This window comes from Balaenoptera borealis, assembly GCF_965194805.1.
Source record: "Balaenoptera borealis genome assembly, chromosome: 12".
Classification (NCBI taxonomy): Eukaryota; Metazoa; Chordata; class Mammalia; order Artiodactyla; family Balaenopteridae; genus Balaenoptera; species Balaenoptera borealis.
The window spans coordinates 48,673,830-48,686,567 of NC_138869.1; the positions used below are offsets into that span (position 1 = coordinate 48,673,830).

Here is a 12,738-nt window from a genome sequence, read left to right on the forward strand (position 1 = left end):
GCTTATTCCAGCTTGAAATGAGTTTGCATTTCTTTGTCCAACACAAAGCTTTGAAATGAATGACGACACTGGAAAATTATCGGGAGAATTTGCGAGGATTGCAAATAAGCAGGTATATCTAGTGTTTAGGATGGAAATATTTTCTTCTTTTGAATTCTAGGGACTCAGAATCTCCCCCTGGCAACACTTTGCATGCTGCATGTCTTTGCAAAACAGTTTATAAGGAAGAGTAAATGGAGGAAGAATTTGTTTCTAGCAACATGTGTTTATAGGAAGAGAAAGGGCATGGCTACAGGATGGAGAGATTGCTCGGGCTCAAGTTTGTGGGTAGTGAGACAAAAAGTAAAGGAGTCTGCTCTGCCCTGCAGTCCCTAGAAAGAAGAGAAAAGATACAGGTGGGATTTTGACGTAGGTCCTGACCTGGTCTTCTTTCTCAGGTCCATTGATGTGGCCACTGTGGCAGGCCCCCACCTCGGAGGGGTACATCACCTCCTTAAAGGTCTGCATTGGTCCTGTTGTTCGTTACAGTCTGGCAGGAAGCTGAGTCTTTGTTGAGGTTGACGCTTGTTTCTCTGCCTCACTGCTGAGCGATGGAGGAAACACTGGAGGTTTCTCATCACCTTCTGTACCCTGAGCGTGGACTCTTGGTTCCAGCCCGGTGATTGTAAAGTTGACATAACGGATTTGATGTTCCACAAGGGGATGTGACACAGACCGGACCCTAGAGGTGGACACTCAGGCTCTCAGTGGTGACCATGCGTGGTCGGGAGGTCGAGGAGTGTCAGTGTGTCAGAGCAAATACATCCCCGGGGCGTATCAACAGCTGAAAGCTCCTCCTCCACCCTGGAGAAGCCACACTGGCTACGCTGGGCATTTTGAAAGGGAGTCATGCATGTACCCGGCACTTAATAAATTTGTTGTTTAATTTGTGTTTCTTTGATCACTAGAAGGTTGAATTTGGTTACTGCATGAGTCCACTGGCCATTTTCATTCCATCATCCGTGGGGCCCTTGGCCACGAGTGTCTTTGTGGCCAACCTTCCTGTTCTGCAACAGCCCCTATTCTGTCAGCTGATTTTCTTCACACTTTCAGGTCTCCCTTATTTGATACCATGGACCTGTCACATTTGATCCATCTTATAATTAACATCTGGAGTAACATCGGCTGCCATCATAGAGAGCTCTTTCTGGCTCTGGAATCGTGCTTTGTTTGTGCCATTCAGCTCAGGTCTCTGGAGCTATAAGCAATAAAGCAGGAAGGCTCCTGTAGATTTTCATTTCTCCCACACACAGGGCTCCCTGCCAGCACCTCTGAATCCTCACCAGCTTTCTATCTGAACAAAACCCTGTCCGGTGCTAAATATAGCTTTATTTCACACAATTGTAGAAGGTACTTTCTACTTTTAAATCTAGACTGGGCAGGGAACAGGACATTTACGTAACAAGTTGGTGTTAACCCTGTGACAAACCTTCTAATCGCTTACTGGCCTAGTGAGTAAGCTAAGGAACAAGGAGGTTGGGTGCCCTGCTCCTGTCACACAGCTAATCAAATCCCAGTTATCGTCACTTCCAGCAGGTGCCGTGTCCACTCCCGCGCTCACATCCAAGCAAGCCCGCAACACTCCTGTAGAACACGCAAGAACCACCTGATTCCCTAGAGGTGGGATTAATTCCCTGCAAGTGTTTGTGGGTTCCGGTTTGTGTTTCACAAGGGAGGGCAGAACTGGGACACCAACCAACCAGAGAGATCTTGTCCAGTTTCCATATAATTTTTTTCAGTCACTTCCCCAGCTGGAAGCTGGTTCCCTTCTGAAGGGGACCACAGACCTTCCAAGTGAAGCTGTGGTGCTCTCCACAGACCAACTGCTGGGGACTGCTCACTCTCACTTAATGACAAGTGCAAATACCTTCAGGGGTCAGGAAAGTATGTCACCGTGTCAAGTGGCTGGGGTAGAGCTAAAGGCACACTGTGAGGGCAGGGACTTCATCCACTGTTCACTGCTTATCCCAGCACCTGGAGCAGAGCCTGCGAACCACAGGCCCCCAATAAGATATGTATTCAATAGAATGAATGGTGGGGACTGCAGAGAACTGGGAAGTGCTTATCTCACAGAAGGCATTCTTGTCAAAAAAGCATGCCTCTAGGCAATATTTGCCTTCCAGCTGGCAACTCCTATGATTGAATAAACAAGGCTATTTCTGGACGGAAAGGAACAATGACTGCCAAGCAACACTGATGTCCAGCTTATCGCTTTGATATTATATGTTCAGTTGGAGTCAAGATGCAGATAACTCTTTCTGTTTAAACACCTCTGAAGTCCTTCCCATTAATAACACTGGCCCCTTAATGACCCTGGACCAATTGGAGATGTGTGTAAATGTTAACATTTGCCCTTCCATCGTGCTGTGGTCTAACCGTTTTTCCTGAATCCCTTAGTCATACGTCTTCCTTTTCAAAAGATGTACAAAGGCACCTCTTCTATCAAACAAAGGGCAGACTTTCTAAATACAAGCTTTGTTTACTAAGAGAAGGGTACCAAACCTGCTTTCATACATACAACGTTGCCTTTTCTAAAATGGACTTAAGCAAACAGTGGCAGCTATTTCTTGCCAAAAACATTTTGAGTCCAATTCATCTCCAAAACCTGCCACATCGAGTTACAGGATTCTAGACAATGGCGGACAGCCTCTGCAAGTTTTTCCTAAGGTAAAGAGTTGGCTTGGCTCTCCCTTGGACACTTCCCTTATTCTGGTGGGTCTGCGTCACCTTCCTCCATCTTATTTTCCTGATAATCCAGACCCATTTTTTTGGTATGTAGCAAACTCCCTTGAACCAAAAGAAGCATAACTCTTGGGTGAGTCAAGCAGCTACTGTGAAACAGACAGGCTGCATAGGAGCCCTCTGAGCACATGTGCCCTAACCCTAGGATGACTGACCGGTGCCAGGATGAGCCCCTAGGATGAGACCATGTACCAGAGCCCAGAGCCAGCTTCTAGACTGTGGACTCAGCCACAGACTTGTCACTTAGACACTCTGATTCCATAGTGAAGTTGCAGGGCCACTGAAAACTTCCTCTAGTGAGATAAAACCTGCAGTAGAATTTACTTGGGGAAACAAACTTTGCAAACCAAGTCAGAGCTATCATTATTATATTTTGGCCAGAATATATGAATCAGATAGATACCTTGGGAGGTACCAAAGGCATTAAAATTCCAGGTTTTCTTGAAACACTTTACTGGTTAAAAATATGCCCATGGGCAATATTTGACTTCCAGTTTACAAACCCGGTGATGGGCTAAGTAAAATTAATTGTAGATGGACACCATTAGTGCCAAGCAACATTGATCTCCTGCTTACTTCTTGGTGCTATATGTTCAGATGAACTCAAAGATGCAGATAATTCTTTGTGGCTGAAGTACCTCTGCTCCATTAAAGACCTTGGCCCAGATTTGGACTGACTAATTTTGAGCCATGAATATAAAAACTAGAAGTGACTTGTATCAGTTAGAAATATATTCAACCACAAATAACAGAAAATCCAGCCAATAGGGGCTCCAACAGGTAGGGACTTATTTTGCACACATGTATCAAGGTGTTCAGAGGCAGTTCAGCTGATCCAGTGCTATGTGGGCTCAGGCTCTTTCAGTCTTCTGATCCACCTGACCCAGCATTTTGGTATCATCCTCACTCTTGTTGGCTTTCTAACCACAGACCTATGATCAAGGCAGAGAGAAGTGGGGGCAGGAGAGCATCAGCTGCATCTATTCACCTGATTAGGAAAACAAAAGCTTTGCTAGAAACCCCTCAATAGACTTTCCCTTCAGGCTCACTGATCAGACCGATGTCACTTGACTGCCCCTGGCTGCAAGAGAGGCTGGGAAATGCAGTGTATTTTCTGTTCAGCCTTAATAGTGGGGGAAGATAAGGAAGAATGGGCTTGAGAATAGATGTGGGTGAGCTAACAACACAGTAGCTACCAGAGACTGCAGAGAAACTCTTTCCAATCCTCTCAATGTACAGATGACAAAACTGAGTTCCAGAAATGGGAAGTAGCCTGGCCAAGGTCCCATATCTAGATGAAGTTACAGCCAGATCTAGAGCCCAGGTCTCCTAACTCTTCATCCATAAAGCTACCCACTGGACCACATCGTGAATGTAGTTTGACAGAGTCTGTGACTGAAGCTCTGTTGAGGAAAGAGAATATCATCCAGAAAACGAGGCAATGAATATGAATCTATCAGCAGTGGGCAGAGGACCCAGTAGCTTCCACTTGAGCTCTCCTTCCTCTCTCCCTAAGAATCTGAAATAATTCATTGTGAGTCACAGAAGCTAAGCCAGGTTACATCAGGCCTCCTCTCAGTCCCCTCAGACTGGGTAGATTTTTTTAGTGTCTCATTCCTTTGGCACATTGATGTTTGTGTGTGTTATGAAACAGAATCGATCTCATGATGAGCACCATGATAATGTAGAATTTCCATGTCATTGTTAATGTTGTTCTTGTCTTCTATCCCCTTCTGTTATTGGACCAAACAGAAGTATTCTGCTGTTTCTCTCTGCAACATCTCCACAGAAGTCCTGAAAGTCATCAACGCCACAGAGGAGTTGATAGCAGAGTCTACAGGGCCCTGGGAGTTCCCGCCTGTCCCTCCTGACAGAGAGAAAGGGACGTTTCCTCTTGGAACAGACCAAGTGAGACTGGATGAGCAGCTGACTTCCCTGGAAGAAAATGTAAGACAGTGTGGATATGCTCTGTCTAGGGCACACATGTCCAAAGGAGAAGCTGATGATGTTGTAACTCTTCACAAAAAGGGCAAGGACATAAATATACTACCACCATAGCAAATATATTCTCAGAAGGGTCTTAGACTGGGTTCCCCAGAAGCAGACCCCAAGATGAAGATTTCTGTGCAAGTGATTTATAAGGGAAATGCTCCCAGGGGAGACTGGTAAGGGAGTGGGGAGAGGGAAGAAGCCAAGCAAAGCTATGATCTTAGACAAAAAGTAGCTTCAGCCCGATCCTGCAGGCAACTCCGGGGTGTAAGTTGCATCTCAGAGTTGTCCTGACCTAAGGCAAAGGAACTGGCCCTTCCTACAGCCAGTGGGCACCTCAGTCTCTCTGCATGCAGGCAAAGTGTCTACAGTAGCTCAAAAGCCGTTTTTGCATAGATCTGAGCTGTTGGAAACAAAAGCACACTGCAGCTTGGGAGCGGGGAGGGGAGTATGCAGAAACTATATAAGGGATCTGTGGGGATCCAGGTGGAGAACTGCCAGTGCCACTACAGAGAATAAGAGTGGTTGCCAACAGAACTTAGGTTACTACAGAACTGGTCTGCCCTGCTTCACAGATATGTCTGCTCGTAATGGATTTTTCTGTCCTTCCAACTGGTGAGGAAAGAAAGAATGTAATAGAGTCTTACATATAAACACCTACCATCATTTTTAAGACTTCAGTAAAGGTCTGATGAGAATTTTCCAACAATGCAAACCAGGGGTGACACAGAGAAATCTGGACATTAGCCACTCAGGCCATCGTTACCATCACCAGCTGGCATAGTCCCGATGTCAAATCCAGTCAGGTGATTCCATCTTTCCAGACCCAGCAGAATCAACCCTAATCTGGAGATGCTCTAATGAATGGTGTTCTCAGAAACCAGGAAATGTTATCAGAGAGATTTTTTGCCAGAAGTTGAAACAACAACAAATCAAAATGACTCAAGGTAAAAAAAAAAAAAAAAAAAAAAAAAAAAAAAAAAAGCCAATATTAGTTTCACTTTGAAAGTAGAAGACTCTCTCCCTTTGGATTCCCATAAAACCTAGGCATATGTCTGCCTCACTTTGTTGCCCTTTCTGTTCACGTATATATCCCCTATTAGATCAGCACCATTGACATTTTGGGTTAGATAATTCTTTGTTGCGGGGCCTGTCCTGTACGTTGTAGGATGTTTAGCAGCATCCCTGGTCTCTACCCACTAGATGCTAGAAGCTGCACCCTCCTAGATTTGACAATCAAAAATGTCTCCAGACATTGCCAAATATTAGCGGGAGCATGGGGGAAGAGTAGGGCACGGTCATGCCCAAGTTGGAAACCGGATATATAAATTCCTATAGAACAGGTCCTGCTGCCTTTCCTGTCTATAGCCCTAGCCCTTGGCCCTGAGCCTGACACAGAGGAGGTGTGCAAGGAATGTTTATCTGATATATGATTACATCAGATGGATAAAATCCTTTTTTAAAAGAAATGTTTTACTTCTAATGTGCAGGTCTCTGTTCTTTAAAAATGCCTATAATACAATTCTTTCAGGTGCTGATAGTCCTAAAATGGCCCTAATCCTGCACACACAGAATTGAAAAGATTAAAATAAAGATATGGTTCACCAGGAAAGGGAGGCATTTTTTTCTTTTTACAAAGTATGGTATCAAAAAAACTTACAATGCGTGAAATAATCTAGATTTAAATGACAAAGGTCAGCACACTGAAAGCAAAGACAGCATGCCTTTTTTTCCCCTCTAAGGAGTTTACTGAAAAATACAATGGCCTTGGCAGAGTTTTCATTTTGTAAGATCCTTTTATTGTACATCATGTTTCTTTTTGTGGGTTCATTAACACTTTGAGTTCGAAACACATCTACTTAGCCACTGATTCAAGACGTCAGAAACACCAGCAGTGGGAAGCTGGGGATTACAACTTCCTGCTCCCTGTCCAGCCCCTCTAAGATGCCTCTCCTGTTCTCACAGAGTTAAGTGCCTACTTCCACCTCCTTCCCTACCCCAACCAGCTTTTCAAATTTCACCTCCGAAGAGATTCCATCTTTGTTCCTTTGAATTCTGTGGGTCTTTGAGTCACAGAAGGGATGACTTTTTTTTTTAATCTCTTTAGTTCACCAGATCACAGAGCCATGGGCTGGTTGCTTGCTCTTCTGTTTCCAGGATGGAATTCAGTTGAGCAGCAGGAGAAGGGCAGGGCTGATTCTTAAACTGGCCTCTGGGTGCAGCTGATTTAATTAAACCAGGGCTTTTGTCTATGTTCTAAAGAGCGCTCCTGCTCCTCACTCCTTCGCTGCCTTTCTCCTTTGTGCTAAGGAGACCGGGCAATGGCAGAAATAGAAATGGCAACACTTAGTCTGCCCTCTGAACACTGGCTTCTGCAGACCAAGCCGCTGAGATAAAAGAGAACATCCTCATTTGCAAGAGAATATTCATCTTTAAGAAGTCTTATGAAGATTTCAGAGCTACGTAAGATAAAACAAAAAATATCACATTCATATGTCTAATCTCCTGTTTTCATAAACTGCCTTGTTAATCCACTTACTTAGGGTAGGGCATGGGGATTTTGGAATTTCCTTAGTCTCTTAGCTTTGACACTTCTCACCTGCTGCCTGGCTGTCTCCCCTAAAGGTGGGAGAAACCTCTGACCAATGCCAGCCTCCCCTGCACACACAGTGGGGACTCAGTTTCTCGGACTGAATGCCTGGGGAGCTCTGAAGCACAGGGTTCTACTGTACCTGTAGGGGTCTGTCTGGGAGAGGAAAGTTTCAGGAAGAGAGTATTGACTCAGGTGTGGGCAAGGATAAGGGGTGCTGTAGTGCCCAGAGAGTAGCAGTAGGAGGAAGTGGTCACCACCCTCAGGCAGTATAGCCCAGGGAGAACTGGAGCCTGGAAGAGCGCCCCCTAGTGGGAGCTGTCGCCGTGGAATCCAGGAAGGGAAAAAGCAGGGGAAAAAAGGCTCTTACTTCTTTCTCCTCCTGCCTTTGATCTCCTGCTGGTGCTTCCCATTGGCCAAACCCATCCCAACCAGCAAGGAAGCCTTGGTGGTAAAGTTTGTATAGGTTAGCGTCACGGAGAGCAGAGCAGAATAGAAAATGGATCTAGGGATCAACAGAGAACAACAAGTATGACCATTTTCAGACCTGTGGTGTGAATGGTAGGGGTCCACCAGGGCCACCTTGTGGATTTATGCAGGGTTGTGAGTGAGAGGGGTGAGTCGGCTCCCTCATCCTCCCACCCTCATCTAAGGACCTTCCTCATTCTTATCTTTCCTAAATGACAGAGACCACCTGGGGTACCGCATAATTCCCAGCCACAGAGCCAATGGAGGAATAGTCTCAACTTCCCTTTTACTTCTGCCTTATAACTCCAGCAACCCCAAATACGTTGTAGTATACAACCAGTGGCAGCAGGCACAGTGGGACGGCCAAGGGGGGACCCAGCTCTGGCCCAGAATCCAAGTTCAGGCAGAGGAGGTTGATCTTCCTTCTCAAAGCCCTTGTACAACCCCCATAGCACAGAAGAGGTAGAACTTCTAGAAGTGGTCATGGCTCTCTGCTCTCAGAGAACAAGAAAAGAAATACTATCTGTTACTGTCTAACCTTAGTCCCCTAAAGTATATGTCATGGACGCCAAGTCCAACAAGATGCTCTAAGATCAAATATGCTTGAGAAATCCATATACTCTTTCTAGGAAAATTGAGATACATCTTAGCACATTAAAGACCCTGAGAAGTCCTGCAATAAAGAAATCTGTTTAATGTTCTTTATTCTAGGGGCTTTGACCATAAAGTCCTTCCTTTGAAACACCTATTCTCATCCCTTGAACCACTTAGAGAAAGGCTTGTTGAACCAGGAGCCAGTCAATGGGGTCACAGGCATCAGTGACTAGAGTTTGGAGAGGACATAGATTACTCAGACATGGTAACCATACTTCTCACCAAAAGTGGACCTTAATTAAGCAAGCAACTCCAGGTTAATGTTTTTCAAATGGGTTATTTTTAAGACTAGAATAACAATTTCATTATATGGCATGTTAATTTTTGTTATTTCAGCCCAGCCACAGAGCCAATATTATGGCCATCTATAACCACAGTAACTCTAGTACCTTTATGCCAACGTTTGAAATTTAAATCGTCGAAACATTCCAATCGAGATTAAGTATCACAGCATCATAGGGCAAGGTGGATAAAGGCATGAAATCTTGGCACCAGCCCTCTGGCTCAGTAAATACCTGTCATGATCATCATCACCATCATCACCATTGTCATCATCCTCTAATCCTTTAGGTGCCATGACCTTGCTTGTAAGTTCCTGTTGAGCAGGTGTCAGTGCCAAACCACTGAACCTCCCTATCCCCCTAGTGCCAGGAAAGCAGGCTTTTAGGGAACACAAAGTAAAAGATGAACATTCTGGCCTTGCTGAGAACTTGGAGCGATTTCATATTGCTTTGTCTTGGCAGAGAAAGTAAGGAACGTTAGTGGATGACCATGCCGGTGACAAAACAACAAGGTGCTATTAAGTTGATACAACCGTAGGGTATGACGACGTTGAGTTTTGCATGTTTCTGGAAATATCAAGGTCCTGAGACCAAAGATATGTCAGGTCATGTTTAACCATTGCCACACTTAAGTTATTCATTTCATTTAAATTCCAAATTTAGTTTCATTGTGCAAAGCTATAAGTTAATGTTTTTAATTATCTTATCAAAATGAATTCCCCTTTTTTTGGTGTGGGTACCAAAAGTGTAATATCCAAACTCAAACTGTGGTGGCCATCTCTCTGATCTCTTCCTTCTCTCTCCTCTCCTCTCCTCTTCCTCCTCCTCCCCCTCCTCCCTTTCCTTTCCTACCTCCTCCTCCTCCTCTTCTCCTCTTATTCTATTTTCCTCTCTCTCTCTCTCTTCAATTTTTCTTCCCCTCTGAAGATAAGTTTTTCAACCTCACAACTTTTGAGAGACAAATTTTTAATGATTTCTCCACTCAAATAGCTTTGAAATATTCATCATTTCCTTCATGTGATAAACAATAAAGTGTTTCTTGTTTTGAAGATAAGGAATAAATGGCTATATTAAACTGTGAAGATCTTTTAGAAACAGAAGTTCTCTAATACTTGCATATGACAAAGAAATATAAAACTAAGGGCAAAGTGAAATAAGGCAGTTGCCAGCAGACATTTGACTCATGACCCCTGTATGACCGATGAATCACCCAACTTGATGTCCGCTATGTCAGTCACTGCTGGAAGCTCCCACAGCTAATTGTGCCTGGTGACGCACAGTCAAATTTGCTCTCATCAAACCTGCACCTGCCTTTGCTCCACTCTAAAATGTTTTGTAAAATTACCAGTTTTCACGCAGATGCATGAATCATGCCAAGGAATTGACCGAGTTGGAGCATCTCAGGATTCTTTGCCCTCTTCACCAACACTCAGCATTGCTCAGTGCAAATGACCATGCATGATCTGTGTGCACTGCTCTTGGCTTGCCCAACTCTGTTATATTTTTAACTCAAGTTAAAGGAACTGTTAAAGGAGTGACCGTGCATATCATTCAAGTCAACTCTAAATGGCTGTGATTACATGTTTAGAGCTTTATATACATTGATTAAACCTCATGAACCTGTTTAAGTAATTGCCTTCTCTAGATACATTTGGTTCCTTGTGTTGTCCACTGTTTCATCATGTTATTAATTAGGCTGAAGGAGCATTTGTTTCACTCACCCTGTCCTCAGCCTGAATTATTCCAACGATTTTACTTTCTGTTTGCCCATTTTTACGAGAATCACCTTATAAACTCATAAGCCAAAGTAATTTTTCCTTTAATTTTCCCTCAAATTACTTCCTTTATCTTACTTTCTCTTTAATCTTCAGGAGCTCTCAAAAAACTGTCTTAATTGATCATAGATTTTATATGCTTCTCAACATCACACTATTTTCTAAAAAATAAGGTATTTTCCTACTACATACTTCAGGTTCATTTTCATTCCCTTAACCTGATTCAAGCAACGTCACGGTACTTAATCAGAGATAATTCATGCAAAATTTGTAATTGTTTTAAATTAATTTCACCTCTTTCATGTTTTCTGAATTTTTCCAAATTACTAATGCCAACCAAAATTTTTATTGGAAAAACTACATCATGAGTTTTTCTCTTTGTTTCCTCTATCTTGATATTGTGGTTGTTATAGTCCCTGGACAAATTCACAATTTATGTAGCTGATGTCATGTATTCTTGTACTATTTTATCGTATTTTTAAAACTTACAAACTACTTTTTTTTGCAGGAAAGGTTGGGGGAAGAGGAGGTGTGGTTGACAGTGAGGGGGTGGCAAGACCTTATGCTACCACTTAAGTGTGAAGAATGTTTATAAATGGGGGACTCCCTGTCTCTTTCTCCCAATGTTGAGTCTAGTTCTCTCTCACTCCCCTGAATTATGGCATCCCCTGAAGGGAACCCACCAGTCCTGGGTCCACAGACCTGAGCTCAAAGGCCATGCCTCCTCTATAGGTGTACCTGGCGGCAGGTACCGTGTATGGACTTGAAGGCCAGCTGAGTGAGCTAGAGGATGCTGCCCGCTGCATCCACAGTGGCACTGATGAGACTGAACTGGCAGATCTGGAGGACCAAGTAGCCACGGCAGCAGCCCGGGTCCACCATGCTGAGATCCAGGTAAGAACTCTCCTCTCTGCCCAGATGGAGGACTACCGGGCAAAAGGAGAGCGCACACCATCTTCCACAAGAATCATTTCAAAGCCTTTGTATCTATCAGTTCCTGCCATCTCCAGCAGACTTTTCGTGGACATGGTCCTTCCAGGTGGATTCCACCAAAGCCTCCTTTTTTAAAGTGTAGCCTTCCTCTCCCCAGATTATGACCTTGATAATATATCTCTTTAAAACCTATGCCATTTTCCTCTTTGACAAATTCTCTGACCCTTGCTATAGAGGCTCCCATTCCATCCCAAGACCACCCTTCCCTAATCTTTATCACACTGGTTTTTTAAAAAATATTTATTTATTTATTTATTTATTTATTTGGTTGGTTGTGCCAGGTCTTACTTGCCGCAGGTGGGCTCCTTAGTTATGGCACGTGAACTCTCAGTTGCAGCATGCATGTGGGATCTAGTTCCCCGACCAGGGATCGAACCCCAGACCCCTGCATTGGGAGCGTGGAGTTTTATCCACTGCGCCACCAGGGAAGTCCCATCACACTGTTGATTACCTATTTAATGCCAGGTTTCCCCACAACAGACTAAAAGCTCCTTGAGGACAGGACTCTAGCTATCTAGCTTAACACAATAACTCCAGTTATTGTGCCTAGCATAACACCTCACAGAGGTTTGGGCCTCAATAAAAATGAGATGAATAAATAAATGAAAAACGAAGTGTAGATTTCTTAGACCAATATTTTGCATGATTTAGATATGGCTGTTTTAGAACTAATTACTAAATTATCTATAACTTTCTGAAGATGCTTGTTTGCAGTTTTCATGGATATTCTCTTGGCTTCTGACTCTGGATCAAAATGGACTGTGGACTAAGTAACTGATTTTCAAACTGGAGTCCATGGACATATACAAACTCAGAGACCCACGAGAAATGCTGGTCTTTGCAGCATAAGCTCAGCGTAGACCTCTGGTTCACTGATATTTCTGTAGACCCTGCATCTTAAAACTGCATCCTCTGGAGAATGGGGATCAATTGAAACCATCTCTGGATAGAGAAGATGACACTTTTGGGTGATAATTTTTTTTTTATAAATTTATTTATTTATTTTTGGCTGTGTTGGGCCTTCGTTGCTGTGCGCGGGCTTCTCATTGAGGTGGCTTCTCTTGTCACAGAGCACAGGCTCTAGGCACGTGGGCTTCAGTAGTTGTGGTGCGCAGGCTCAGTAGTTGTGGCTCGCAGGCTCTAGAGCACCAGCTCAGTAGTTGTGGCACACGGGCTTAGTTGCTCCGCGGCATGTGGGATCTTCCCG

The 12,738-nt window shown here is 43.9% G+C and overlaps 2 protein-coding genes across 8 annotated transcripts in view; one reads left to right on the forward strand and one right to left on the reverse strand.

Moving 5' to 3' along the window:
* LOC309608508 (uncharacterized protein) overlaps window positions 1-12,738 on the reverse strand; it is a gene marked incomplete at its 5' end in the record, with an annotated part of 555,765 nt that overhangs the window by 407,091 nt on the left and 135,936 nt on the right. The window lies entirely within an intron of this gene.
* The window catches only part of MYRIP (myosin VIIA and Rab interacting protein), a 223,647-nt gene that overhangs the window by 199,666 nt on the left and 11,243 nt on the right, over window positions 1-12,738 (forward strand). For both annotated transcript variants that reach the window (XM_082348456.1, XM_082348457.1), the window contains 2 exons: window positions 4,534-4,728; window positions 11,271-11,432. In XM_082348456.1, coding sequence (XP_082204582.1) covers window positions 4,534-4,728; window positions 11,271-11,432 — 357 coding nt within the window. The remainder of the gene's footprint in view (window positions 1-4,533; window positions 4,729-11,270; window positions 11,433-12,738) is intronic.